Source organism: Pleurodeles waltl, chromosome 6 (assembly GCF_031143425.1).
Source record: "Pleurodeles waltl isolate 20211129_DDA chromosome 6, aPleWal1.hap1.20221129, whole genome shotgun sequence".
NCBI classification, from domain to species: domain Eukaryota; kingdom Metazoa; phylum Chordata; class Amphibia; order Caudata; family Salamandridae; genus Pleurodeles; species Pleurodeles waltl.
In genome coordinates, this window is record NC_090445.1 from 54,452,861 (window position 1) to 54,479,937 (window position 27,077).

A 27,077-nucleotide genomic window follows, 5' to 3' on the forward strand; every position below is an offset into this window, starting at 1 on the left:
GCCAAGTGCATGGGCAGTGCTGGGACCCCCAGGTCACCCATTCCGCCAGCCTTTCACTGGCAATATAAAACGCCAGGAAAAAGCTGCCAGAATGGGTGTCATTATCTGGAGGGCAGCGCTGCTTGCAGCAGCCCCCTGTTAGACTCGATACGCCACCACCACCAGGCCACAGTCAGAATATGGCAGCCTGAACCACCATGCCGTCGGCAGTAATTACCGCTACCGCCGGCATGGCGGTCCAGACAGTCATATACAAAATGAGGATCATATTGTTTTTTTTGCAAATGATCAATAGCTCCTTGGTAGCCTGTCATGGTAAGACCACAGGAATTACTGTTCTTGATTTCAGGAATAAAATTTGAGCCTTTTGGTAGTTATTGATTTTATTTTATTTATTTATTTAACAGGAAATGTTTGTACCAGCAATGCTGTACACAACAGTGAGATACAGTACATTGATTTACCTAGACTGGGTGAGTAACTTTAAAGCTATTTTGTGTAACAGATATAGCACGTAATAAACATATGGACACAAAGTAAAGTAGAATTTTATACAAAGTGACATAAGTATACATTGACTAAATGAAACCTTTTGTGTTGTCCTTTCTAAGGGGTCATGCCCCAGCTCCCTAAAAATATACTCCTGATTACAAGATTGACTTTAGCAAAAGGTGAGGGGTAAAGGCACAATAGAAAAGATTATCACACAGCATTTTGATCAAAGGAAAATTTAGATTTTCCATATGCAATTTCGATTTCAAAATGTTACCAGCTGACAATTATGTTTATTGATAGAATAAATGTTGGTCTTTGTAAAACTGATAAAAGGAAACAAATGTATAACTGGCATCCATTCGAGATGGTGCAGTCAGTATCCAGATAATTTCCTAATTAAAAAAACCAGATAACAATAGATTTTTATCCCTGTTTTAAGATCTCCCTGATACTGAACTGGAACAGGGAGGGATTCAAACAACAGGGCACCTGATAGGCCGTAATCGAGGAGAGATTCACATTTCAGGGGTCTGAGGTGGGGTGGGGGTTCAGCAGGAAGCCATATCCTGCGCTTACTGGCGAGTGCTCCGCAAAACTCAAATACAAAGGGGATAGACCAGCTCTGCACCTCACTGCTTCTGAAAACAACCCTTCACTCCTCGTCAGTTTAGTGGAGGACTGAAAAGCAAACAGAGGCGCATATTGAAACTATACTGCTGTTCTAATGTGAATTTCTAGCAGCTTAAACAATGCATAGAAACAAATGGCTGCATGTAGTGAGGGCACTGGATACAAGTGTGCTGACTGCAGGCTATGAGCAGTAGTGAGCGCCGCTATGCATTATACCAGGCCCTGCTGAGAGCTGCCGTCACTCTTGTGTCACCGGCAGGATCCGCAGCGCCCCCGCATTCTTCCCTTCCCAGTTAAACTCTGGACTGAAGAAGGGCCGCAGGGTGGGGGGGAAGGAGGCCCCGGAGAAGGTGAAGAGCAGAGACCGGTCATCCACATTGTACAGCGAGAGCCTGCCCGCCTCATAGTCCAGGAAGAGACCCACAGCCCTGGGGGGCACCCGGGGGGTCAGGAGGGTGGGAGGGGAGGTGTTAGCTTCATATTTACCATCTCTGAGCCACACTGCCCAGTACCCATTCTCAGGTGATGGTATGAGCTCCCCCATCCTGCTCACAGCCTCGTCACACACCCCCAGGGTCATGCTCATCTTGTACCCCAGCTCCACCGCCACCTCCCAGTAATGCCTCCCCGAGGTCATCCTCTGTGTCCCCAGGACATCAGTAAATCCAGTAAATCTCTGGGGCGTGTTGGGCAGATCCTGTTCTCTGTGTCTGTGTCTGACGCTCCTTCCGTCCTCGGACAGGATGAGGCTCCGATGAGCAGTGTCAGGATCCAGGGTCACCGCAGCTGCAAGACACAGAGAAGCAGAGATGAGACCTCAGAAAATACCCGTCCCCAATAAACACATCATTGATACTCAGCCGGTCACAGCAGCAGCAATAGTGCTTTATTTAATCTTCGGCTGACATCATCCCCATGTCAGCAGCACCCCTCTTTAATCACAGTAATCATAAGAGTGTATAATAATCATCAAAGCATTTTTTTCAAAACGCACTTTGTAGTGCAGTACTGTAGTCTGTAAGTGTTGTAAGTAACATATTATGTAATAACTCAACTGAATCAAGAGGGGAGTGGGGAGCTGTCCCCTGAGCGGAGGGGTTTGGGAACAGGAGCACTGAGTTACTTGCTTTCACCAAATATTTAACACTTTAATTCGAAAACCATCTCACAGATAATATTCTGCCACGGAGATCCATACAGGGCAGAGTACTCCTCATTCTAACCTAACATTTTTAGGGTCAAGCCTGCGAGTGCATGTGCTAGCGCATGCATCTCGCTTGCGAGACTGTTGTGTACAGTAAAGGTCTTGGAGCCCGCCTGTCGCTCCTTGCGTGGCACTCTTATTTGCAGCCTCTTAATTCATCACTGCAGGTCTGGCAGTGCCAGACTGGTAACCCAAAGCAGCCCTGGAGGGATGGGTGGAAGTGCGAAGCACTGATGCATTTGTTACTGGGGGCCGAGTTCACTGTTGCAAAACCGGCCTCCAGTATCAAAACCATCCCCCACCACTGCAAAACCGGCCCCATCCTTCCAATCACCTGATTCCTGCTACACCCAGTAGCACTGAGGCCTGAGATCATTTCCATTCCTCTCTGTGGAGCAGGGACCAAGCACTGATTGATTCAACTTAATCACTGCCAGCCTGCTGCTCCCTACTTAATCGAGGTACTATTTTGTTCTTTTTAACTTCTAACACCCTGCAAACAGAAGGTTTGTGACTGGCAAAACCGTGGCCAGCTAGACAAACAAAATTGCAAAGTTTATTTTTTATAGCTCACTTTCTTTTATTTTGCCAAGTCATCTTTTCTCACTTTCCACTTATGTTTTCTTGTTTTTTCATTTGTGGGTGCTCTTCTCAAAAGATGACGAATATCTTGTTTGAAATATTGCAAAGCAACATTGTTTCTTTATTATGTGTAATTTATGAAATTATGCTTTAACACATAATCGTGCAGTACACCCCAATCCACCCACTACAATCCACCCCACCTTAACCCACACCAATCCACTCCACTCCAATACAAACCACTCACCCAAATCTAATCCAACCCAACCCACCCCACTCCAATCCTGTCAATCCACTCCAATCTAATCTGCCCCCTCCAATTTCCCTCACTCTAATCCAAAACAATCTGTACCACTCCAAAATAATCTGCCCCACTCCAATTAAAAAAAATCTGCCCCACTCCAATCTGCCACAATCCAAAACAATCTGCCCCACTGCAATCTGCTGCACTCCAATCCAAAGTAATTTACCTCACTCCAATCTGCCTCACTGCAACCCAAAACAATTTGCCCCACTCCAATCTTCCCCACTTTAATCCAAAACAATCTGCCCACTCCAATCCAAAACAACCTGGCCCGTCCAATCCAAAACAATCTGTCCCACTCCAATCCGCCCCACTCCAATCCGCCCCACTCCAATCCGCCCCCCTCCAATCCGCCCCACTCCAATCTGCCCCACTCCAATCCACCTCGCCCCACACCAACCCAACCCAATCCACCCCACTCAAATCCTATCCACTCCAATCCACCCCACTCCACTCTATACAAATACAATCTGCCTCACTCCAATCTGCCCATCCCAATCTGCCCCACCCCAATCTAATCACTTCCCACTCACATTCGCCCAAATCTGATCCAAAAAATCTGCACTACTCCAAAATAATCTGCCCCACTCCAATTTAAAAAGATCTGCCCCACTCCAAGCCAAAACAATATTTCACACTCCCAACTACCCCACCCCAATCTTCCTCAATCCACAACAATCTGCCCCACTGCAATCTGCTGCACTCCAATACAAAACAATCTGCCTCACTGCAATCCAAAACAATCTGCCTCACTGCAATCCAAAACAATCTGACCCACTGCAGTCTACCTCACACCAATCTGACCCACTTTAATTCAAAACAATCCTCCTGACTCCAATCCGTCCCAATCTCATCTGCCCCACTCCGATCCAAAACAATCTGACCCACTCCTGTCTGCCCCACTCCAACCAAAACAATCTGTCCCACTCCAATCAAAACAATACGCCCCACTCCAATCCAATCCATCTCATCCCAATTCAACCCATCCCAAACAATCAATCCCACACCAACCCAATCCATCCCACACCAACCCAATCCACCCTACTCCAATCCACCCTAATACAATCTGCCTCACTCCAATCTGCTTCAAACCAAATCCAAAACAATCTGCTCCACTCCAGCCTGCCCCACTCCAATCAAAAGCAACCTGCCCACTCCAATCTGCCCACCCCAATTTGTCCCATTTCAATCCAAAACAATCTGCCCCACTCCAATCCAAAAAAATACGCCCCACTCCAATCCAAAACAATCTGCTCCACTCCAAATCAATCTGCCCCACTCCAAATCCAAAACAATCTGCCCCACTCCAATCCAATTCATCTCATTCCAATCCAATCCACTCCAATCCACCCTAATACAATCTGCCCCAATCTGCCCCAAACCAATCCAAAACAATCTGCTCCACTCCAGCCTGCCCCACTCCAATCCAAAGCAACATGTCCAACTCCAATCCGCCCACCTCAGTCTGTCCCATTCTAATTCAAGACAATGTGCCCCACTCCAAATGCAAAACAATCTGCCCCACTCCAATCCATTTCAATCTGCCCCACTCCAACCTGCCCCACTCCACCCTGCCCTACTCCAATCCAAACCACCTCACCCCAATCCATATTCACCCCACTCTAGTCCACCACAATCCACCCCCACTACAACCCAGTCCACCCCACATCAATCCAATCCACCGCACCAATCCAATCCACCCAAATCCTGTCCAGTCCAATCTACCCCACCCTAGTCCAATACACCTCACCCCAATCCACTCCACGGCAAGCCACTATAGTCCAATCCACCCCACTTCAGTCTGATCCACCCCTCACCAGTCCGGTCTATCCCACTCCAATCCACCCACTACACCCCAACCCAATACACCCCGCTCAGTCCAATCCACCCTACCCTAATCCACCCCACTCAATCCAATCCAACCCACTCAAACGAATTAACCTCACTCCAGTCGACTCCATCCCACTCCACTGTGGTCCACCCCAATTCACCCCACGCCAATTCAATCCACCTCACCTCAATGCAATCCACTCCACTCAAATCTACCCCACCCCACTCCAATCCACCCCAGTTTGACCCACCCCAATCCACTCCACTCCAATACACCCCACCCCATCCCAGTCCATTCAACAACACTCAAATCCAATCCATCCATTCTACCCCACTACAATCCAGCCCACTCCAATATGATCAACTCCAATCCAATCCAACACACCCCACCCCAATCCAATCCACTGTATCCCACCCCACTCTGACCCAATCCATCCCACTGCGGCCCATCACACCCCAATCCACCCCACCCCATTTCAATACACCCCACTCAAACCACCCTACCCCATTCCACTCCATCCCAATCACTCCAATCCACCACACTCTACTACAATCCACCCCACTCCACTCCAATCCAAACCATCCAGGCCACCCCACTCCACACCAACCCACCCAACTCCAAACCACTCCAATCCACCGCACTCTAGTCCAATCCACCCCACTCCAGTGAATCCAATCCACCTCAGCCCTTTCACTCCAATCCAAATTAGCCACCACAATCCAATCTAATCCACCCCAATCCCATCCACCTCATCCCATTTTGATCCGTTCCACCCCACTCCAGTCAATCAACCCCTCTCCAGTGAATCCTATCCACCCCACCCCAATCCCATGCACCCCACCCCAATCACTCCAATCCAAACCACCCACCCCAATCCCATCCACCTCACCCCAATGTAATCCACCTCACTCCAATGCAATCCAATCCACTTCACTCCACTCAATCCTCCGACTCTACCCCAATTCAATCGACTCTACTCCAATCCACCACGCTACCTCAATCCACTCCAACCCACTCCACCCTATTCCTCCCCACTCTACTACACTCTGTGTCACTGAGCCACTGAATGCTACTTCCCTCTACTCAACTCTACGACACTCTACTCCTCCACTCCATGACATTCCAACAAATCCACTCTACGGGACTTTACTCCCCCACTCAACTCTGACTCTCCATGCCACTAACTTTTAGCCACACTGAACAGCAGCCACACTGGTGTACAACATGGCAAAACACATTGACAAAGCTAATAACAATAGGTGAGACCTGTTGGCTTTGCCAATGCTTGTTTTTTCTGGTGCTCTACTACTGAGCAGCTCATCTCCTGATAATAAATGACTGGCTCTTCGGCAACTGAGTTGACCCAGTGCATCAGCTAGAATTCGAGGAATTTAGGGAGAAGGGGGCACATCACCACTTATACACTGCCAGGGTGACACATGACCTGCCCGAAGAGACGATCAGGGTGTAGCGAGATGCGATGCAACATATTAGATGGTATATCACACCACTCCCCAGTAGATGCCACTATGGGTGGGAGACTGGTTGGGGGTTCCTGAGCAGGTCCTGCGATTTCAGGAAATAGGATATTATAGGGATATCCAAGCTGGGGAATGTATGGGCGGGACCCCTCATACAATCTTAGGGGAGAACAGGAGTTTCACAATTCCTAGTTTTATAGGTTTTTGCAGCTGCGTTGCATGTTAGTCCCTCAGTGGCCACACAGAGACCCTCCCTTAATTTAACCTGCTCAGGGCCTAACATGTGTTAGAGCCTATCGGAGCACATGAGGCCTCAGGCCTCTCTCTCCTTGTTGGTTAACACCCCTGATCCGGTTTCCAGCCTTGAGGGAAAAATGGCAAGCAGACCTGGGTGTCTTTGAAGACAATGGGTGAAGGTAGGCGTTTTTCCGTCTTATACAGCTGCATTATCCGCACAGGGCTTATTACACCCCAGAGCGGCCATGGAAGATGAGTGGTCGGTCGGGCCCAGGGTGCCCCGGCTACCTTTCGGACACGGGAATCTTCTGCCATTTGATCTGGAAAAGTCCCTAGGGTCACATAATATTATAATAATAATAATAATAAAAATTGGCAGGCAATGAGGACTGGCCTTGGGCAGGCAGGTGCCCCCTACCCCCTAAACTGGCACTGCTGGGACTGGTCAAACAGGGCGGTCCTTGGAGAGAACGACTGCTGTTGGGAATTGGATGTATGGTGGCGAACCACAACACAGCCAACCGGCAGAGCTCTAGGGAGACCCCAACCATTCAATACCATTCAAGACTGGGCAAGGGGAATGGACCACAGTCCTTTCAAGGAACAAGAGGGATAGCAAGCGAGAAGCTGTTCACGCAAACATCACAAACGGGAAGTGTGACAGGCATATTGGCAAGTCTGAGGTAATTCAGGCAGGAGTTTTCCAGGTAGACTCACTAGGGACAGGGACCTAGGATTACTGGGGCAAAACTTCAGTTCACACAACTCAACTGTGAGGGATATGGGTGGGACACATAGTGGAAGGCTAGAAATGTGGGAGACATCGCGCTTGGCTAATGACCCTTTGTAGAGGAGAAGGTTACATTGTAACTGAATAATGTGTATGTACTTGCTACCAAAACCAATAAAAATTCTTTGGAGAACAAAAAAACATTTTTTTTCTGTTGTCAACACAATATATGTGCATTTAGAAAGACCTCTCACTGACCTCAGTGATTACAGACCAGCCACCTTACATGGTGCCAACATGTGTCACAAGGTATCAGCATCTTTCACACAGCGAAGAGACTTTCATATACAAGGAGCACAACAATGTGTCAGTCACCTTTGTTTGGCTAGTAGAACGAGTAGGTGTGGCCTTATGTAGTGTGTGATAGCGCCAGTCTTTGTTAGATCAATCCTTCTGACTACATGTCCATCAGCAGTGCCTCTGCTAAAAGGGTTTTCCCAGCACAGGAGGTAGTGGCTCTGCCATCATGAAAACAAGCATCCCCTGGCCTAGAAGTGATGCAGGGAATGTGAAAGGTGGGAGGGGAGAATATCCAAAAGTTTTTAGTAGCTGTTCCATTATCACCCACCTATCAAGATGATAACCTTTTATCAGAAATTAGCATACATGTGATGATTTGGCATTTAAAGTTCAAGGTGGAGAGGCAGTTGGAAAGAGTAGACAAGTAAGTATACATTTGTTATGCAGAGGAACGAGGAGCTTAACGTATAATTCTGTGTCATTGGCACATTAGTGGTATGATATTCCTGCAGGATAATGCCAAAAATAAAACCTTGAGGAACATTTGTGAGAGAAACGGCCCAAGAAAGAGGCTAACGTTTAGGTTCTGTTATAGATTCATCCAAGAAGAGGAGAAAAAACTGAAGATGGTACTACATAAACATATAAAATCTATTAGTGTTCAAGTAGAGGCTTATGATTGACCATAACAAAGCTGCAGCATATCTAAGAAGAACAATAAACATGAGCCACCGCTCAAATATATAGAAGGCATCATGAACTAGTTACTTTACTGTAACCTGGTCATATGTCAGACAAACACTCGTACACAGGTTATTTTCAAATATGATTCAAATTAGTTGAGTGGCTATGAAACTCTCCCAGGCTTCAGCAAGCCCTGGCACCGTATAACACTTTTTAGATACTCTGGTTTTCAGAATTACTGTTAATAGAGATTCAATTAACCTGCTTTATAACAGTCGGGAATGTGTCTAGAAAGGGTCCAGATAATTACTTATGCCTTTGACGACTATATCTGGAAAGGGATCAGCTGATGGTTTGACAGTTTGAGATGATTATGGTATTCCATTTAAAGGCCACCAGTTGGACAAGGATGTTCTGTGAAGCTGCATAAGAAGGTGTTTGTGACAGGGGATATGGAGTGACAATTTTCTGCTGGAAAAATTTAACAATTTCTTTGCATTTCACCTCTGGTTTATATGAAGAATGGTGGGTTTTAATCAGTTCTAGACTTGACAAAACAGCATATATTCTTCATATGTTAAGACATAATTTTTGGAGGACAAACTCTGATGCAGTTTTGTTTCTATGGAAACTATGACCTTCACTCTTTTTTCTTCAGAGGGAATAAAACATTTTCTTGTTGGAGTGCAAATTTCATGAATTTATATCTTCTTTTTCAAACTATATGATTTCCAAAAACAATGCCATAAAAATATTCCAGTACATAATTTACACCATAATGCAAGACCTTAAAAAGAATAAACATAGGTCTAAATTGATTATTCGTATGTATCATATCTAGTTGGGCAACCTTCAGTGGGGTCACATGGGATCGGTGTTGCGATCTGAGTTGCTCTTTAGAAGTGCCTTACAAACTAAGTAATCAGCAATACAATAAGCTTCTTCAACTTCTTTCAGGTAGGTCACGTCTTTCAAGCAGTCGGAGAACTCAAGCATAGGGGCCCGAAGCCAGACCATAGATGTACGCCCTTTAGCATTATTCGCAGCACAGCATAAAAATCATCTTAGGAGGGAAGTTTGCACCTTAAACAACCCCACAAGCCGCACCTCCAGAATCATGGTATAATGCTCCTTAACATTCTCAGATAGGCCCTGATGGATATTACTGATTGATCACAGGACACAGCCAAGATATATCTGGGAAAGAAGTCTCCCTTATGATGCTTTTAAAAAGTTATTAGCCACACAATATGAAAATCTGTCTAATAACTGATAAGGGGTCCTTTTTCAGCCAGGTCCAAATTCATGGATAGTTATAAATGAGTATAAAATCCTTAAACCTCAGCCATACCTGAAGAACGGATGGACAAGGAAGGAAAAGGGCTTATTTATTAGACATCGTTTTGGTCTCCTACCAGGTCAGGCTCATGAGGTTCCTTGGCTATGGGACTCGAACAACATTTTGTGTAGGCTGTGTAGAATTGGAAAAGAAACTATTACCCATATGAGTTGTCTTTGTAAAGGTCTGCTAAGTGAGAGGAGGCCCTTTCATTAGAAAACAGGTGGTACCAGGCGGTCTGTTTATTGCCAATCTGTTCCTTAAGGCTGAGGTTGGCAGACGAGAAAGTCTACTGAATTCGAATTAGAGAGAACGCAGGAGCGATGTCACATCTTGTGCAGATGGATGATAAAAAATGCATCTTACTGTTACTAGAGATGGACATGAAAGAAAGAATCGAACACCACGAGGGGAATGGAGAACACTCTGACCTTCTGCAATACCCGGCGTGTATTTTGTTTAAAAGGGCTGGGACACGACTCAGTTTTGTATATCCACCTGGAGGAAACACAGTGGTCCCCATAAATAATGAACCCTTGAATGATTGTTTGGAGGTTCACACCTGATGTAAGCAGAGATGTTCCTTGAACTGTAATGGAATACTTATACCAATTAGGCAGAAGTGTACCAATGATATACAGTATTATTGACCACTGTATTATCAGTTGATTCCATAAGAGATTGTATTGGGGAGGAGATATCCATAAATTGTCTTGAAGAAGGTGGTTTTAATAAATTGTTTACAATGAAACGTGCCAATGAGAATCGAAGGCACAATCTACAGTGCACTGGTGGTCCTTATAATCAATTGATGCAATTTATGGAAACCTAGTGACAAGAATAATAGAAGCACTTTTTTATTTAAAGACTGATTTTATTGTCTCATAAATATCTCATTATTTTATTTATATGTGGTCGTTTATGTTTATAGGTCTTTTCAGTGTGTGTGTGTGTGTGTATATATATATATATATATATATGGAAAATGTCACTTACCCAGTGTACATCTGTTCGTGGCATGAGACGCTGCAGATTCACATGCTTTGCACATCCCGCCATCTAGTGTTGGGCTCGGAGTGTTACAAGTTGTTTTTCTTGGAAGAAGTCTTTTCGAGTCACGAGATCGAGGGACTCCTCCCCTTTCGGCTCCATTGCGCATGGGCGTCGACTCCATCTTAGATTGTTTTCCCCTCAGAGGGTGAGGTAGGAGTTGTGTATTATAGTAATAGTGCCCATGCAATGGAGTAAATATGTATGTACATAATGTGGTTTAAAGTGATATATTTGCAAATTTACAAATGTTCAAGATCAACTTCGAAACGGCTACAGGCTCCCGGGGAGGCGGGGGGCGCATGTGAATCTGCAGCGTCTCATGCCACGAAAAGATGTACACTGGGTAAGTGACATTTTCCATTCGATGGCATGTGTAGCTGCAGATACACATGCTTTGCATAGACTAGTAAGCAGTTATCTCCCCAAAAGCGGTGGCTCAGCCTGTAGGAGTTGAAGTTGTTTGAAATAAATTTCGTAGTACTGCTTGTCCTACTGTGTTGTTAACACATCCACGCAGTGATGTTTGGTAAACGTATGAGGCGTAGACCATGTGGCTGGCTTGCATATTTCAGTCATTGGAATGTTTCCTAGAAAGGCCATAGTAGCACCTTTCTTCCTAGTTGAATGTGCCTTTGGTGTTATAGGCAGTTCTCTTTTTGCTTTGAGATAACAGGTTTGAATACATTTAACTATCCATCTGGCAATGCCTTGTTTGGATATTGGATTCCCTGTATGAGGTTTTTGAAAAGCAACGAACAGTTGTTTTGTTCTCCATATTTGTTTTGTTCTATCAATGTAGTACATTAAAGCTCTTTTGATGTCTAATGTATGTAGTGCTCTTTCAGCTACAGAATCTGGTTCTGGAAAGAACACTGGTAGTTTTACTGTTTGATTTAAGTGAAACGGTGAAATAACTTTTGGTAAGAACTTTGGATTAGTTCGTAAAACTACTTTATACTTGTGTATCTGAATAAAGGGTTCTTGTATGGTAAATGACTGTATTTCACTTACTCTTCTTAGAGATGTGATGGCAATGAGAAACGCTACTTTCCATGTTAAGTATTGTATCTCACATGAGTGCATGGGTTCAAACGGTGGACCCATGAGCTGTGTTAAGACAATGTTGAGGTTCCACAAAGGAACTGGTGGTGTTCTTGGTGGGATAATTCTTTTTAGGCCCTCCATAAAAGCCTTTATGACTGGGATCCTAAAGAGTGAAGTTGAGTGCGTAATTTGCAGATAAGCTGAAATTGCTGTGAGATGTATTTTAATGGATGAAAAAGCTAGCTTTGACTTTTGTAAATGCAGTAAGTAGCTTACGATGTCTTTAGCAGACGCGTGTAAGGGTTGAATTTGATTACTATGGCAGTAATAAACAAATCGTTTCCATTTATTTGCATAGCAATGTCTTGTTGTAGGTTTTCTAGCTTGTTTTATGACCTCCATACATTCATGTGAAAGGTCTAGACGTCTGAATTCTAAGATTTCAGGAGCCAAATTGCTAGATTCAGTGATGCTGGATTTGGGTGTCTGATCTGTTGTTTGTGTTGAGTTAACAGATCTGGTCTGTTTGGCAGTTTGACATGAGGCACTACTGAAAGGTCTAGTAGTGTTGTATACCAGGGTTGTATTGCCCAAATTGGTGCTATTAGTATGAGTTTGAGTTTGTTTTGACTCAATTTGTTTACTAGATATGGAAGGAGTGGGAGAGGGGGAAAAGCGTATGCAAATATCCCTGACCAACTCATCCATAACGCATTGCCCTGAGACTGATCCTGTACGTACCTGGATGCGAAGTTTTGGCATTTTGCGTTTTCTTTTGTTGCAAATAGATCTATTTGTGGTGTTCCCCATCTTTGGAAGTAAGTGTTTAGTATTTGGGGTTGAATCTCCCATTCGTGGATCTGTTGGTGATCCCGAAAGAGATTGTCTGCTAACTGGTTCTGAATTCCTGGAATGAACTGCGCTATTAGGCGAATGTGGTTGTGAATCACCCAATGCCAAATTTTCTGTGCCAGGAGACACAACTGTGTTGAGTGTGTTCCTCCCTGATTGTTCAGATAATACATTGTTGTCATGTTGTCTGTTTTTACAAGAATGTGTTTGTGTGTTATTATAGGTTGAAAAGCTTTCAACGCTAGAAATACTGCCAGTAATTCTAAGTGATTTATGTGAAACTGTCTCTGTTGAGTGTCTCATTGTCCTCGGATGCTGTGTTGGTTGAGGTGTGCTCCCCACCCCATCATGGAGGCATCCGTTGTTATTACGTATTGAGGCACTGGGTCTTGGAAAGGCCACCCTTTGTTTAAATTTATAGTGTTCCACCATTGAAGCGAGGTGTATGTTTGGCGGTCTATCAACACTAGATCTTGAAGTTGACCCTGTGCCTGTGACCATTGTGATGCTAGGCACTGTTGTAAGGGCCGCATGTGCAATCTTGCATTTGGGACAATGGCTATGCATGAGGACATCATGCCTAATAGTTTCATCACTATCTTGACCTGTACCTTTTGTTTTGGGTGCATGGCCTGTATTACATTGTGAAATGCTTGTACCCTTTGTGGACTTGGAGTGGCAATCCCCTTTGTTGTGTTGATTGTTGCTCCTAAGTATTGTTGTACTTGACACAGCTGAAGGTGTGACTTGTTGTAGTTGAGTGAGAAACCTAGTTTGTGAAGGGTTTCTATGACATACTTTGGGTGTTGTGAGCACCGTTCCTGCGTGTTGGTTTTTATTAACCAATCGTCTAGGTACGGGAACACATGTATTTGCTGTCTTCTGATATGAGCAGCCACTACTGCCAGGCATTTTGTAAAAACTCTTGGCGCAGTTGTTATCCCGAATGGCAACACTTTGAATTGGTAATGTACCCCTTGGAATACAAACCTTAAGTACTTTCTGTGTGAAGGATGTATCGGTATATGGAAGTACGCATCCTTTAGGTCTAGTGTTGTCATGTAGTCTTGCTGTTTGAGCAATGGGATTACGTCCTGCAGTGTCACCATGTGAAAGTGATCTGATTTGATGTAGATATTTAATGTTCTGAGATCTAATATAGGTCTTAGAGTTTTGTCTTTTTTGGGTATGAGAAAGTACAGTGAGTAGACTCCTCTTCCTCTCTGATGAATTGGTACTAACTCTATTGCATCTTTTTGCAACAACGCTTGAACTTCTAGTTGTAGAAGATCTGTGTTGTTTTGACATGTTGTGTGTTTTCGGTGGGACATTTGGAGGGAATTCTAGAAATTCTATGCAATAACCATGCTGGATAATGGCTAGGACCCACGTGTAAGTTGTTATTTCCTCCCAGTTTTTGTAGAACTTGGTTAGTCTCCCCCCCCACTGGTGTTGTGTGTTGGGAATTTGTGACATGTAAGTCACTGTTTGTTTTGTGGAGTTTTGGGACTTTGGAACTTCCCTCTACTCTTTGGGAATTGTCCCCCTCTATATTGTCCCCGAAAAGTTCCCCGCTGGTATTGGCTCTGATAAGTAGGCCTTGTTTGTGGGGTTGTGGGGTTAGTGCTTTGTCCTCGAAACCCCCCTCGAAATTGTGATCTTCGAAATGTGCCTCTGCTCTGTGGGTAGTAGAGTGCGCCCATGGCTTTGGCCGTATCAGTGTCTTTTTTAAGTTTTTCGATAGCAGTGTCCACCTCCGGCCCAAACAACTGCTGTACGTTAAATGTCATATTCAGCACGGCTTGTTGTATTTCCGGCTTGAATCCAGATGTACTCAGCCATGCATGTCTCCTTATTGTTACTGCTGTATTGACAGTCCTAGCAGCTGTGTCTGATGTATCCATTGCTGACCGTATCTGATTGTTCGAGATACTCTGTCCTTCCTCTACCACTTGTTGCGCTCTTTTTTGGAACTCCTTGGGCAAATGTTCTATAAAATGTTGCATTTCGTCCCAATGAGCCCTGTCATATCTCGCCAACAAGGCTTGTGAATTGGCAATGCGCCATTGTTTGGCTGCTTGTGCCGCCACTCTTTTCCCAGCCGCATCGAACTTACGACTCTCTTTGTCTAGATGTGGTGCATTTCCTGAGGTGTGCAAGTTCGCCCTCTTGCGTGCTGCACCTACTACCACAGAGTCTGGTGTTAACTGTTGTGTGATGTACAGAGGGTCTGTTGGTGGCGGTTTATATTTTTTCTCCACCATTGGAGTTATTGCCCTTCCTTTGACGGGCTCTTCAAACACTTGTTTGGAGTGTTTTAGCATTCCAGGTAGCATGGGGAGGCTCTGGTACTGGCTATGTGTGGACGACAGTGTGTTAAATAGAAAGTCGTCTTCAATTGGCTCTGTATCCAGGCTAACATAATGAAACACCGCTTACCTTGACACCACCTGTGTGTAGGCGGTAGAGTCCTGAGGTGGTGACGGTCTGGCTGGATAACAGTCGGGACTGTTATCTGACGCTGGCGCATCATAAAGATCCCACGCGTCTGGATCATCCTGACTCATCCCTGTATGAGTTGGGGATTGCATCATTGGTGGAGTGGCTACCGATGATGGCTGTGGAGAGCATTGTGGAGATGGTGGCGGAGTTACTTGTTTAGCCACCTTTGCCTGTGGCTGCTTGTCTTTCTCTTGGAAGGCAAGTTTTCGTTTCAGCCGAATCGGAGGGAGAGTACTGATCTTCCCTGTTTCTTTTTAGATGTGGAGCCTTCTTTGGGTGTAATCTGGCTCCATTGACTCTAGTTCCTGTCCAAATCTATGTGTTTGCATTTGTGAGGACAGGCCTTGTTCCTCTGTGTAGGAACTTGTTTTCGGTTCTGAGGCCGGATGTTTCGGTACCAAAACCTTTTCAGCTGCTTTTTTCGGCTCTGACGCCACTTTTTTGCTCTTTGGCTCGGTCACCTATTTTTCGGGTTAAGCCATGGCCTGCCGGCGGTGGCGTCCCCTGGGCTTTTGTGGTCTATGCGTGAGTTTTGTGTATCGACGTCTTACTCACGGTTTTCGGCGTCTGTTCAGGATCGACCTCTTCCGAGTCCGAATCCTCGATGGAGAAGGCTTCCTCCTCTTCTTCCATCTGTTTTTTTGTCCTGTCGGCACCGACGCCATCTGTAGTCTTCTTGCTCTCCGGTCCCTTAAGGTCTTTCTGGACCGAAACGCTCGACAGGCCTCACAAGTATCCTCCTTGTGTTCTGGAGACAAACACAAATTACAGACCAGATGCTGATCTGTATAAGGATACTTGTTGTGACATTCGGGGCAGAAGCGGAATGGGGTCCGTTCCATTAGCCTTGAAGACGCACGTGGTCGGGCCGACCAGGCCCCGCCGGGGAATCGAAAACCCCGAAGGGCCACCGGAGCTCTTCCAAATTCGGTGTCGATCTGTTATAACTAACTCGGTACCGAACGCAAACAATACCATCGAATTTTCCGAGATTTTCACTAACTTTCCGAACCGAAACGCAGAGCGAAAAGGAACACGTCCGAACACGAAGGCGGAAAGAAAACAATCTAAGATGGACTCGACGCCCATGCGCAATGGAGCTGAAAGGGGACGAGTCCCTCGATCTCGTGACTCGAAAAGACTTCTTCGAAGAAAAACAACTTGTAACACTCCGAGCCCAACACTAGATGGCGGGATGTGCAAAGCATGTGTATCTGCAGCTACACATGCCATCGAACATATATATATATAGGTATTTATGAGTGTTGTATGTTAGTATCTATGTGAGGGTATAGACTGTGGCAAGAGTGATACCTTGTGGTTCTAATACCTTGTGGTTTTAATTCTGAGCTAGGGGAATATTTTGTTTTCTGTGCAATCTAGTGATGTCACTTCCTGTGTAGATGGTTGATGGGAAATGCAGTGGTGCCACTTCCTGTGCAAATGGATGACAAGAAACTTCCCAACCACTTGAGAGAGGTCTTATCGCTATCATGGATCAGCCCAGAAACAACATTGTGGCAGCCCCTCTAATAAGAGTGGGTCACTGCATCCTTCCGTCACCTGGTAACTGAGATGATCTCTGCTAAAAAGTCAGACCAATGTAGCCACTGACATGTTCGTTATCAACTGAGGTGACAGCAAAAATGTCTGAATCAGGTTGAAACGATGAAAATACAGCCCAGGAGCAGTTACCAGTCCCTTAACTTCAACTGCTCTGCAAAGGCGTGGGAATTAGCCACATGAGTAAAAAACGTGATCCGATTGCCTCTATTTTATTAAGATTTGCTGTTTGCGGCATGCCATATGAGGTGGTTTTGGCTCCTACTACCACTTTAACATATCCAAAGTGCCTGTGCGCAGTCTGCACAGCAATCATGAAATAATTATACTTTAAGACTGACGTAGACCAAGCCTCCAAACTCTCAAGCAGACCTCAGAATCTATCCACAGTCTCTATAGTGCCAAATCTTTGCAATGATGGGTACGAGAGTGTCTCTAGACATTGTCTTGGGACCCAGTGACCTGAGGGTTTATTCAACAGGAATATATCGGACAAAGTTCGCATCAGGTCCAAATCACCTTTGCCACGTACTATAGATATTATTCCTATGAGTTTTCCTTTCTTGATATTCCATTCTGAAATGTGTAGCTTTAAGTTCTTGAGTGAATGTCTGAACCCTTCTATCCAAAGTATGCGGACCATCCTCAGTAGAGTTCACCTGTGCTCCATTTCAGTGACTCTGTCGTAGTTTGGACTCTTGCTCTGAGCAAGACTGCTGGTCTCAGGATGACAGTACTTTCGTCTGTAGGTGACTAAGGGGGTGATTTTAACCCTGGCGGTCGGTGATAAAGCGGCGGCCAACCCGCCAACAGGCTGGCGGTCAAAAAAATGGTATTCTGACCCTGGCGGGAACCGCCAACACAGCCCGCCAACTTAACACTCCGACCGCCACGGCGGTACAGACAAACAGCGCGGCGGTCACCGCCAACAGCCAGGCGGCAGACAATGTACCGCCCACACTATCATAACTCACCAATCCGCCATCTTTTCCGGGGCGGGAGCACCGCCGATAAAAACACGGCGGAAACAGACCACGAACGGGAAAACGCTCACCTCTACGCACTCCACGAGGAAGGAGGACAGCATGGAACCCGAATTAAACATCCTACCTGCTCTCGTCTACCTGCTCATCTACCACGAGTACGAACTCCGGCGCAGACGACAACGGTGAGTACTGCACCTACGACACACGGGAGGGGGAAGGAGGAAAGGTTACGCGCACACACATATGCGAGCCCCACCCCCCCAAACTATGTACACACCAATGCAGAGCAACAAGTCACAGTGATACCACCCAAACCCCCCGGAAAAATGCAAAGACATCATTAAAATTACCAAAATATTTATGTACAATAAAGGCTTTGAAAAGTATTGGTCAACTCGGCAAAAAACAATACCAAAATAATTATATATACAGTGCAATGGATAACCGAGGCAATGAGTCCTGCACATCAAAAGAAAATCGAAGTGTCCGTGGGCCAAAGTGTAACAACACAAGGGCAAAGCCCACACAGGAGACCTGAGTCCTTTGGAGAGAACACTGCAGGGGCATCTGATGACAAAACTACAGGCACCTCAGGGGGAAGGGAAGGGGGGGCACCACAGCCACATGAGTCCACGACGCCAGATCCACGAAGGGGCCACCATGCCTACTGTGCCATCCTGGGGAGTGCAAAGCCACACTCTCAAGTCTCTACAGTGGGTGGGTTGCCCACTGTGCCATCCTGGGGAGTGCAAAGCCACAGTCTCTCAAGTCTCTACAGTGGGTGGGTTGCCCACTGTCACATCCTGGGGAGTGCAAAGCCACAGTCTCTCAAGTCTCTACAGTGGGTGGCTTGCCCACTGTGCCATCCTGGGGAGTGCAAAGCCACAGTCTCTCAAGTCTCTACAGTGGGTGGCTTGCCCACTGTCACATCCTGGGGAGTGCAAAGCCACAGTCTCTCAAGTCTCTACAGTGGGTGGCTTGCCCACCGTGCCATCCTGGGGAGTGCAAAGCCACAGTCTCTCAAGTCTCTACAGTGGGTGGCTTGCCCACCGTGCCATCCTGGGGAGTGCAAAGCCACAGTCCATCAGGTGGATTACAGTCTCCACAGGTCAAGGAGGAGGCATGGTGGGCACAGTGAACCGTTAACAGTGCTTGACAAGAAGGGCCCAGCGGAGCGGTGCTTGAGACGGCGGGGCCCAGTGGAGCGGTGCTTGAGACGGCGGTGCCCAGCGGAGCGGTGCTTGACAGGAAGGGCTCAGCGGAGCGGTGCTTGAGACGGCGGTGCCCAGCGGAGCGGTGCCTGACAGGAAGGGCCCAGCGGAGCGGTGCTTGACAGGAAGGGCCCAGCGGAGCGGTGCTTGAGACGGCGGGGCCCAGCGGAGTGGTGCTTGAGACGGCAGTGCCCAGCGGAGTGGTGCTTGACAGAAAGGGCCCAGCGGAGCGGTGCTTGAGACGGCGGTGCCCAGCGGAGCGGTGCTTGACAGGAAGGGCCCAGCGGAGCGGTGCTTGAGACGGCGGTGCCCAGCGGAGCGGTGCTTGAGACGGCGGTGCCCAGCGGAGCAGTGCTTGACAGGAAGGGCCCAGCGGAGCGGTGCTTGAGACGGCGGTGCCCAGCGGAGCGGTGCCTGACAGGAAGGGCCCAGCGGAGCGGTGCTTGACAGGAAGGGCCCAGCGGAGCGGTGCTTGAGACGGCGGGGCCCAGCGGAGTGGTGCTTGAGACGGCGGTGCCCAGCGGAGTGGTGCTTGACAGGAAGGGCCCAGCGGAGCGGTGCTTGAGACGGCGGTGCCCAGAGGAGCGGTGCTTGACAGGAAGGGCCCAGCGGAGCGGTGCTTGAGACGGCGGGGCCCAGCGGAGTGGTGCTTGAGACGGCGGGGCCCAGCGGAGTGGTGCTTGAGACGGCAGTGCCCAGCGGAGTGGTGCTTGACAGAAAGGGCCCAGCGGAGCGGTGCTTGAGACGGCGGTGCCCAGCGGAGCGGTGCTTGACAGGAAGGGCCCAGCGGAGCGGTGCTTGAGACGGCGGTGCCCAGCGGAGCGGTGCTTGAGACGGCGGTGCCCAGCGGAGCAGTGCTTGACAGGAAGGGCCCAGCGGAGCGGTGCTTGAGACGGCGGTGCCCAGCGGAGCGGTGCCTGACAGGAAGGGCCCAGCGGAGCGGTGCTTGACAGGAAGGGCCCAGCGGAGCGGTGCTTGAGACGGCGGGGCCCAGCGGAGTGGTGCTTGAGACGGCGGTGCCCAGCGGAGTGGTGCTTGACAGGAAGGGCCCAGCGGAGCGGTGCTTGAGACGGCGGTGCCCAGAGGAGCGGTGCTTGACAGGAAGGGCCCAGCGGAGCGGTGCTTGAGACGGCGGGGCCCAGCGGAGTGGTGCTTGAGACGGCGGTGCCCAGCGGAGCGATGCTTGACAGGAAGGGCCCAGCGGAGCGGTGCTTGAGGCGGCGGGGCCCAGCGGAGTGGTGCTTGAGACGGCGGTGCCCAGCGGAGTGGTGCTTGAGACGGCGGTGCCCAGCGGAGCGGTGCTTGAGACGGCAGGGCCCAGCGGAGTGGTGCTTGGGACGGCGGTGCCCAGCGGAGTGGTGCTTGAGACGGCGGTGCCCAGCGGAGCGGTGCTTGAGACGGCGGGCCCTGTTCAGCGGTGCTCTTCTGCACGGCGGGGCCCTGTTCAGCGGTGCTCTTCTGCACGGCGGGGCCCTGTTCAGCGGTGCCTATCTTCACGGCGGGGCCCTGTTCAGCGGTGCTCTTCTGCACGGCGGGGCCCTGTTCAGCGGTGCCTATCTTCACGGCGGGGCCCTGTTCAGCAGTGCTCTTCTGCACGGCGGGGCCCTGTTCAGCAGTACTCTTCTGCACGGCGGGGCCCTGTTCAGCGGTGCCTATCTTCACGGCGGGGCCCTGTTCAGCGGTGCTCTTCTGCACGGCGGGGCCCTGTTCAGCGGTGCTCTTCTGCACGGCGGGGCCCTCTTCAGCGGTGCCTATCTTCACGGCGGGGCCCTGTTCAGCGGTGCCTATCTTCACGGCGGGGCCCTGTTCAGCGGTGCTCTTCTGCACGGCGGGGCCCTGTTCAGCGGTGCCTATCTTCACGGCGGGGCCCTGTTCAGCGGTGCTCTTCTGCACGGCGGGGCCCTGTTCAGCGGTACCTATCTTCACGGCGGGGCCCTGTTCAGCGGTGCTCATCCAGTAAGTCAAGGGAGCCATGACCTGGCCTGGACTCCCTGCTCAGTCGCCCTCCGACCGTGATGTTGCTGGACCCTTCGGTGACGGAGTCCTGGGCCCTTTGGTGTCCTCCCTAACACCCGGGATGGGGCTTGTGGGGCCCACCTGCTCCGCGCTCCTGCTGGCTGACTTCTCCGCCCTGCTGCCCTTTCGCTCCTTAGATGGGGCTCTCGGGCCCTTGCCCTCCCCTAGATGTTGTGGCTGGTGAAGTGGGCGAACTTTGCTCCTTGGGGGCAGCCATGTCAGTCCTCTCATGGCGGCCCTTTACTTTCCTGGTCCTCTTGCCTGGGGGGGGGCTGGATGTGTCCTTGCTGCTGATCGAAGTGTCACTGCTGGCAAAGGGTGGACTCCAGAACCCATGCACCACAGTGACACTCGAAGCTGGGCTGGTGGTGGCTGAGGTGCTCTTGGGACTCTTTGTAGATCGAGGGGGTGGAAAGAGGTTAAGATTAGCGAGGAAAACTTTTTTAGGACCAAGGTAAAGGGTAGGAGAAGTGGTGATGGGAGTGGAGGAAGAGGATGTGGTTGTAGGAGAGTCAGGTGTGCTGTCTTTGGGTGCAGGTGCTGGTGGGTGTGCTGGTGATGGAAGGTGTGGTGAGGGTGTGCTGGTGATGGAAGCACTGGCTGATGGTGGTGTGCATGCAGGTGTCAGTGTAGACGTCACAGGGAGGGAGGAGGGAGACGAGGAGGAGGGGGACACAGAGGTGGTAGTGACTGTTGGAATGTCTGCATCTGGGTGTTGCTTGGGTGAATGCTTGTGGGTTCTGTGGTGCTTGTGTCTGGATGAGCTGCCCTTGGGTGTTGAGGTGTGTGCAGGCTGGTCTGATGGTGTGGATGGGATAGGCTGCGGAACAGGAGACAGAGACAGGCTGGAGGCAGTAAGAAGAGGGAGGCTGGAAACAGGGACAATGGCTGCCGTCAGTGCTGAGGCCAGAGCATTAAACGATCGTTGATGGGCAGCCTGACCCGAATGAATGCCCTCCAGGTAGGCATTGCTCTGATGAACCTCCCTTTCTACCCCCTGGATGGCATTCAAAAGGGTAGTCTGCCCAACAATGAGCGTCCTCAGGATGTCAATGACCTCCGCACTGAGGGCAGCAGGGGTGACAGGGGCAGGGGCAGGGGCTGAGGTGCCTGGGGCGAAGGAGACGCCCGCCTTCCTGGGCGAGCGGGCACGGAGCGTAGGCTGAGGGGCTGCTGGGAGGGCGGGGCTGGTGCGCTGGGTGGCGGCTGTACCTGTAGAGGCGGGGGGCCAGGATGTTGCCGCCACCGCTAGGGAGCTCCCATCCGAGGACGTGTCGGTGTCGCTGGTCTCACCACCGGTCCCCGTTGTGGTGCTCCCCTCGCCCTCCGGATCACTGGTGCCCTCGGTGTCTGTTCCTGGGCCCACTGGGGCCTTGTGACTTGCAGCTCCCTCATGCTCCGATGCCAAATCTCCTCCGCCTGATGATGCTAATGCACACATGCACAAGAAGATGAAGAAGACGAGTGGGGGGGGAAAAACGAAGACCAGGTTGAGTGCATGCAATGTCAACACCGTTGGCGGAGAGGACAGACACAGGAGCCTCATGCACTAAGCCGCGCATTCGGGGTACACTACTCAGTACTTCTGACTAGGACAACAGGTCTAGAGACGACAAACGCGCACATGTGTGATGCTGGACCATCGATAGCTGTACTTGTCACCCTACAGAGGTGGGGTCCGGGAGCACAGGGCCATGCCTAAAGGAGAGGACTACACTACAGAAAGCGCCCTGGCCTAATGTCACCCACAACCCTCCTCCCCCACCCAGACGCCTCCACTGCGCAGAAAGATAGCAGAATGTGCTGATACTCACCCCCTTGTGTCTGCTGTGATGTCCTCAAGCTCCCATCCAAATCAGGGTAGGCCACCGCCAGGATCCGGAACATCAGGGGGGTCAGGGTACGACTGGCACCCCTCCTACGTTGGGAGGCCATCCCCAGCAGTGACTCAGCGGTCTTCCTGGTCCCGCGGCGGATGTCCTCCCACCTCTTGCGGCAGTGGGTGCCCCGTCTGACGTGGACCCCCAGGGCCCGGACTTCCTTGGCGATGGCACGCCAAATGTCCACTTTCTGATGGGCGCTGACCTATTTGACATGTACAGGGTGGGAAGGAAACATTCATCAATGTACTGCATGTTAGATGTGATTGGCCCCCCCTACCCAACCTTGCCATATGGCACATGCTCTCATCTGTCGTGCGTTGCACTCCTCATTCGCCCCCCACCCCACCAACTTACATCCACCCCACTCCACACAGGCATCGCCCATTCCATGTGCACCCGGTGTACTTACCTGTTGGTCTGGAGGACCGTAGAGTAACGCATACTGGGGGAGGACCCCATCCACGAGCTTCTCCAACTCTTCGGAACTGAAGGCAGGGGCCCTTTCCCCAGTCGCAGCAGCCATTGTCACTTCCAGACCGAGGTCACAGCAGCACTTGCAGTATAGGTCCTCTCCTGTGGATGATCAGGTCTCGAGTGATTAAGCAGATAGAAAATGGCGGTCACGCCCGCGGCGGTGCGTACCGCGGCGGTGCGTACCGCGACCGCCGGCGCACCTCGTCATTGGCTCCTGAAACCCATAGGCTTCAATGTTAACCGATGCGGCTTCGTATAGCGGTCTTCGACCGCCTACCGCCACGGTGTGCCCCGCCAGCGCATTGACCTCACATCCCATTGTCCCACTTCACAGGTCAGGCAGCCGCCATTTCAAGGGCCCACATGGCATAATTTGTACTGCGTCACACAGGCCTAGGCCTTGCATTGCCACACATACACGCCTTTCAATACATAGATAACCGTGTGCTATGCAAGCTGTGGTGAACGTACCAGTGATTTGCTTGACTCTGTGCTCCATGTTGTCCTTCCTAGGCACCGTCCGCTGGGACTTGCGAGGAGAAGGATGAATCCTTGCGTGTACCGACCGCTGGTGGACCTGTCGACAATGGAAGAACGCCACATCATACTACGATACCGACTTGACCGTGCCACTATCCATGAACTGTGTGCCCAGCTGGAGCCAGCCCTGATGTCCCCCATCCGCCAACCCACAGGAATCCCCCCTCTAGTGCAGGTTCTGTCAGTCCTCCATTTTTTGGCAAGTGGCTCATTCCAGACAACAGTGGCCATGTCATCTGGAATGTCTCAGCCTATGTTTTCTAAAGTTTTGTCTAGAGTGTTGTCTGCCCTGACGAAACACATGCGGAGTTACATTGTATTCCCTGAGGAGGTTGATTTGGCCACTGTGAAGGGTGATTTCTATGCCCTTGGACATGTCCCCAACATCATTGGTGCCATTGATGGGACCCATGTGGCCTTAGTACCCCCAAAAGACGATGAGCAGGTGTACAGAAACAGGAAAAGTTACCATTCTATGAACGTCCAGGTGGTCTGTTTGGCTGACCAGTACATCTCCCATGTGAATGCCATGTTCCCTGGGTCAGGGCATGACGCGTATGTGATGCGTAATAGCAGCATCCCTTAAGTGATGGAACAGCTACAGAGACAACGTGTGTGGCTAATAGGTGACTCTGGTTACCCCAACCTGCCTTGGCTATTGACCCCAGTGAGGAATCCCCGGACCAGGGCAGAGGAACGGTACAATGAGGCCCATGGGCGAACTAGGAGGATCATAGAAAGAACCTTTGGCCTCCTGAAGGCCAGGTTTAGGTGCCTGCATATGACAGGGGGATCCCTGATGTACTCACCAAAGAAGGTGTGCCAGATCATCGTGGTCTGCTGTATGCTTCACAATCTGGCATTGCGACGTCAGGTGCCTTTCCTGCAGGAGGATGGTCCAGATGGTGGTGTTGAAGCAGCTGTGGAGCCTGCGGAGAGTGAAGAGGAGGAAGACGAAGAAGACGACACAGACAACAGGGACAGAGTTATCCAACAGTATTTTCAGTAGCACACAGGTAAAATTCACCCAGGCCATTTAACATATACTGAAAGCCCCCTGCATCTTTACTTTGTGTATTTCCCCCCAGTTCTTTTAAACTGATGTTTGATTTTCCCTTCCCTTTTCAGTGCTGTATGACCCACTGCGTGACTTCTGCTTGGTTAGCCCATGGACTAAGGCTTATTGACATCGGTATGTTGTCATCACAAGAATAACAGAACATTTTTGCTCAGTAATGTGTTATACATTTGTAAATAATACAGGCTGACTCCTGAATGAATTCAGTGCAATGAGTGATTTATTTTTAGTGCTAGATATTGGTACATGATATTAAAACGGTGATGGGTGAGGGTGGAGTTATGTCCATGGCAGAGTCCAGTTCTCAGTTTCACAGGTGCATTGTCCATATGCCTGTGGAAGGATGGAGCAGGGGCAGTTCAAGGTTGGACAGGGTGACAATGTGGGACAGTGGGATGACATCAGGGGGTATATTATGCTGGCGGGGGTGTTGGCATCCTACTCTGTCTTCCTGTGAGATCTCAGGTTCCTCTTGCGGGGTGGTTGGTCTTCAGCAGGAGGTGGGGTTCTGGTGGCCTGTCGTTCTGTGGGGGCCTCCTGACCACTAGCGCCGGCGGAGGTGGTAGGCTGTTCCTGGCAAGTGACAGGGGCCCTTTGTGGTGCCACATGGTCCCGCAATGTGGTTTCTATCCGGTTGAGGGCCTGGACTATGGTCCCCATAGCGGTAGCGATGGTCCTGAGTTCATTGCTGAACCCCATGTAGCGTTCCTCCTGCTGTGCCTGGATCTCGGTGAACCTGGCCAGTACCGTCGCCATCGTCTCCTGGGAGTAATGGTATGCTCCCATGATGGTGGTGAGGGCCTCTTGGAGAGTGGGTTCCCTGGGCCTGTCCTCCCCCCCCCTGTCGCACAGCAGCCCTCCCAGTTGCCCTGTTTCCCCGGGCCTCTGTCCCCTGGACGGTGTGCCCACTACCACTGCCCCCAGGTCCCTGTTGTTGTTGGGGTGTTGGGTCAGCCTGGGTGCCCTGTAGTGGCGGACACACCGCTGATTGACGCGTCCTAGAGACAGAGGCATGGGCCCGCTGGGTGGGAGCTGTGCTGGTGTTCCCAGAGGGGGTTGGGTCTGCTGTGGCCTGTGGCTGACTGAGGGTAACCGACTGTCCAGAGGTCCCCGATGGTCCGGGCTGGTCATCAGGTTCTAGGTCGACAGAGCTGCTGTCCTCGCTGGGGGCCTGTTCTGGGGGTGGGATGGACAAATCTGGACCCTCCGTGGCGGTGTGTTGGCGTTCGGGCCCTGCAGGGGTAAAGGAGTATGATTATTGCTTTTGTGTGTGCCATGGCGTGCATTTTGAGTGCCCTTGTCCCCCAGTGCTGGCATTCCCTTGTGGGAGGTGTTGTGAGGGAGGTTGGGGGGGGGTGTATGGGTATGTGCAATGGTCATGCTTTGGTGGTGGCTGTCTATGGTTTGTGTTGGCATTCAGGGGTTGGTGTGGTTTAGGGTGGGTTGTGCTGGTGAGACATTGGCAGGGAGGTTGTGTGCTGGGGGTTGAGATTGGGGGTGGGGGGGGGGTTTGGCATGCTGGTGGTTGGGGGGGGGTGAAGTAGTTGAGATTCGACTTACCAGAGTCCATTCCTTCGTGTACTCCAGCGAGGCCTTCAGGATGCATGATGTTTACTACCTCTTGCTCCCATGCTGTGAATTGGGGTGGAGTGGGTGGGGGTCCGCCGCCAGTCTTCTGCACAGCGATGTTGTGTCGCGACACCATCGAGCGCACCTTCCCCCGTAGGTCGTTCCATCGCTTTCTGATATCTTCCCGATTTCTGGGATGCTGTCCCACAGCGTTGACCCTGTCTACGATCCTTTGCCATAGCTCAGCCTTCCTTGCTATAGTGGTGTGCTGCACCTGTGTGCCGAAGAGCTGGGGCTCAACCCTTATAATTTCCACCACCATGACCCTGAGTTCTTGGTCCGAGAACCTGGGGTGTCTTTGTGGTGCCATGGGGCGGTGTGGATGAGGTGTGGTGTTTGTGGTGATGTGCGTGGTGATGTGTGCGTGTATGTGGTGTGGTTGATGAGGTTGGGTTCCTGTGTGTGTTGGGGTTTTCTATTGCTGTGCTC

General features: G+C 50.0%; 1 protein-coding gene across 1 annotated transcript in view; it reads right to left on the bottom strand.

Moving 5' to 3' along the window:
• Window positions 1–365: 365 nt before the first annotated feature.
• LOC138299184 (E3 ubiquitin-protein ligase TRIM39-like) overlaps window positions 366–27,077 on the bottom strand; it is a 113,617-nt gene continuing 86,905 nt past the window's right edge. The window contains exon 8 of the mRNA XM_069237279.1: window positions 366–1,911. Within this exon, the coding sequence (XP_069093380.1) occupies window positions 1,364–1,911 (548 nt within the window). The 3' untranslated portion in view covers window positions 366–1,363. The remainder of the gene's footprint in view (window positions 1,912–27,077) is intronic.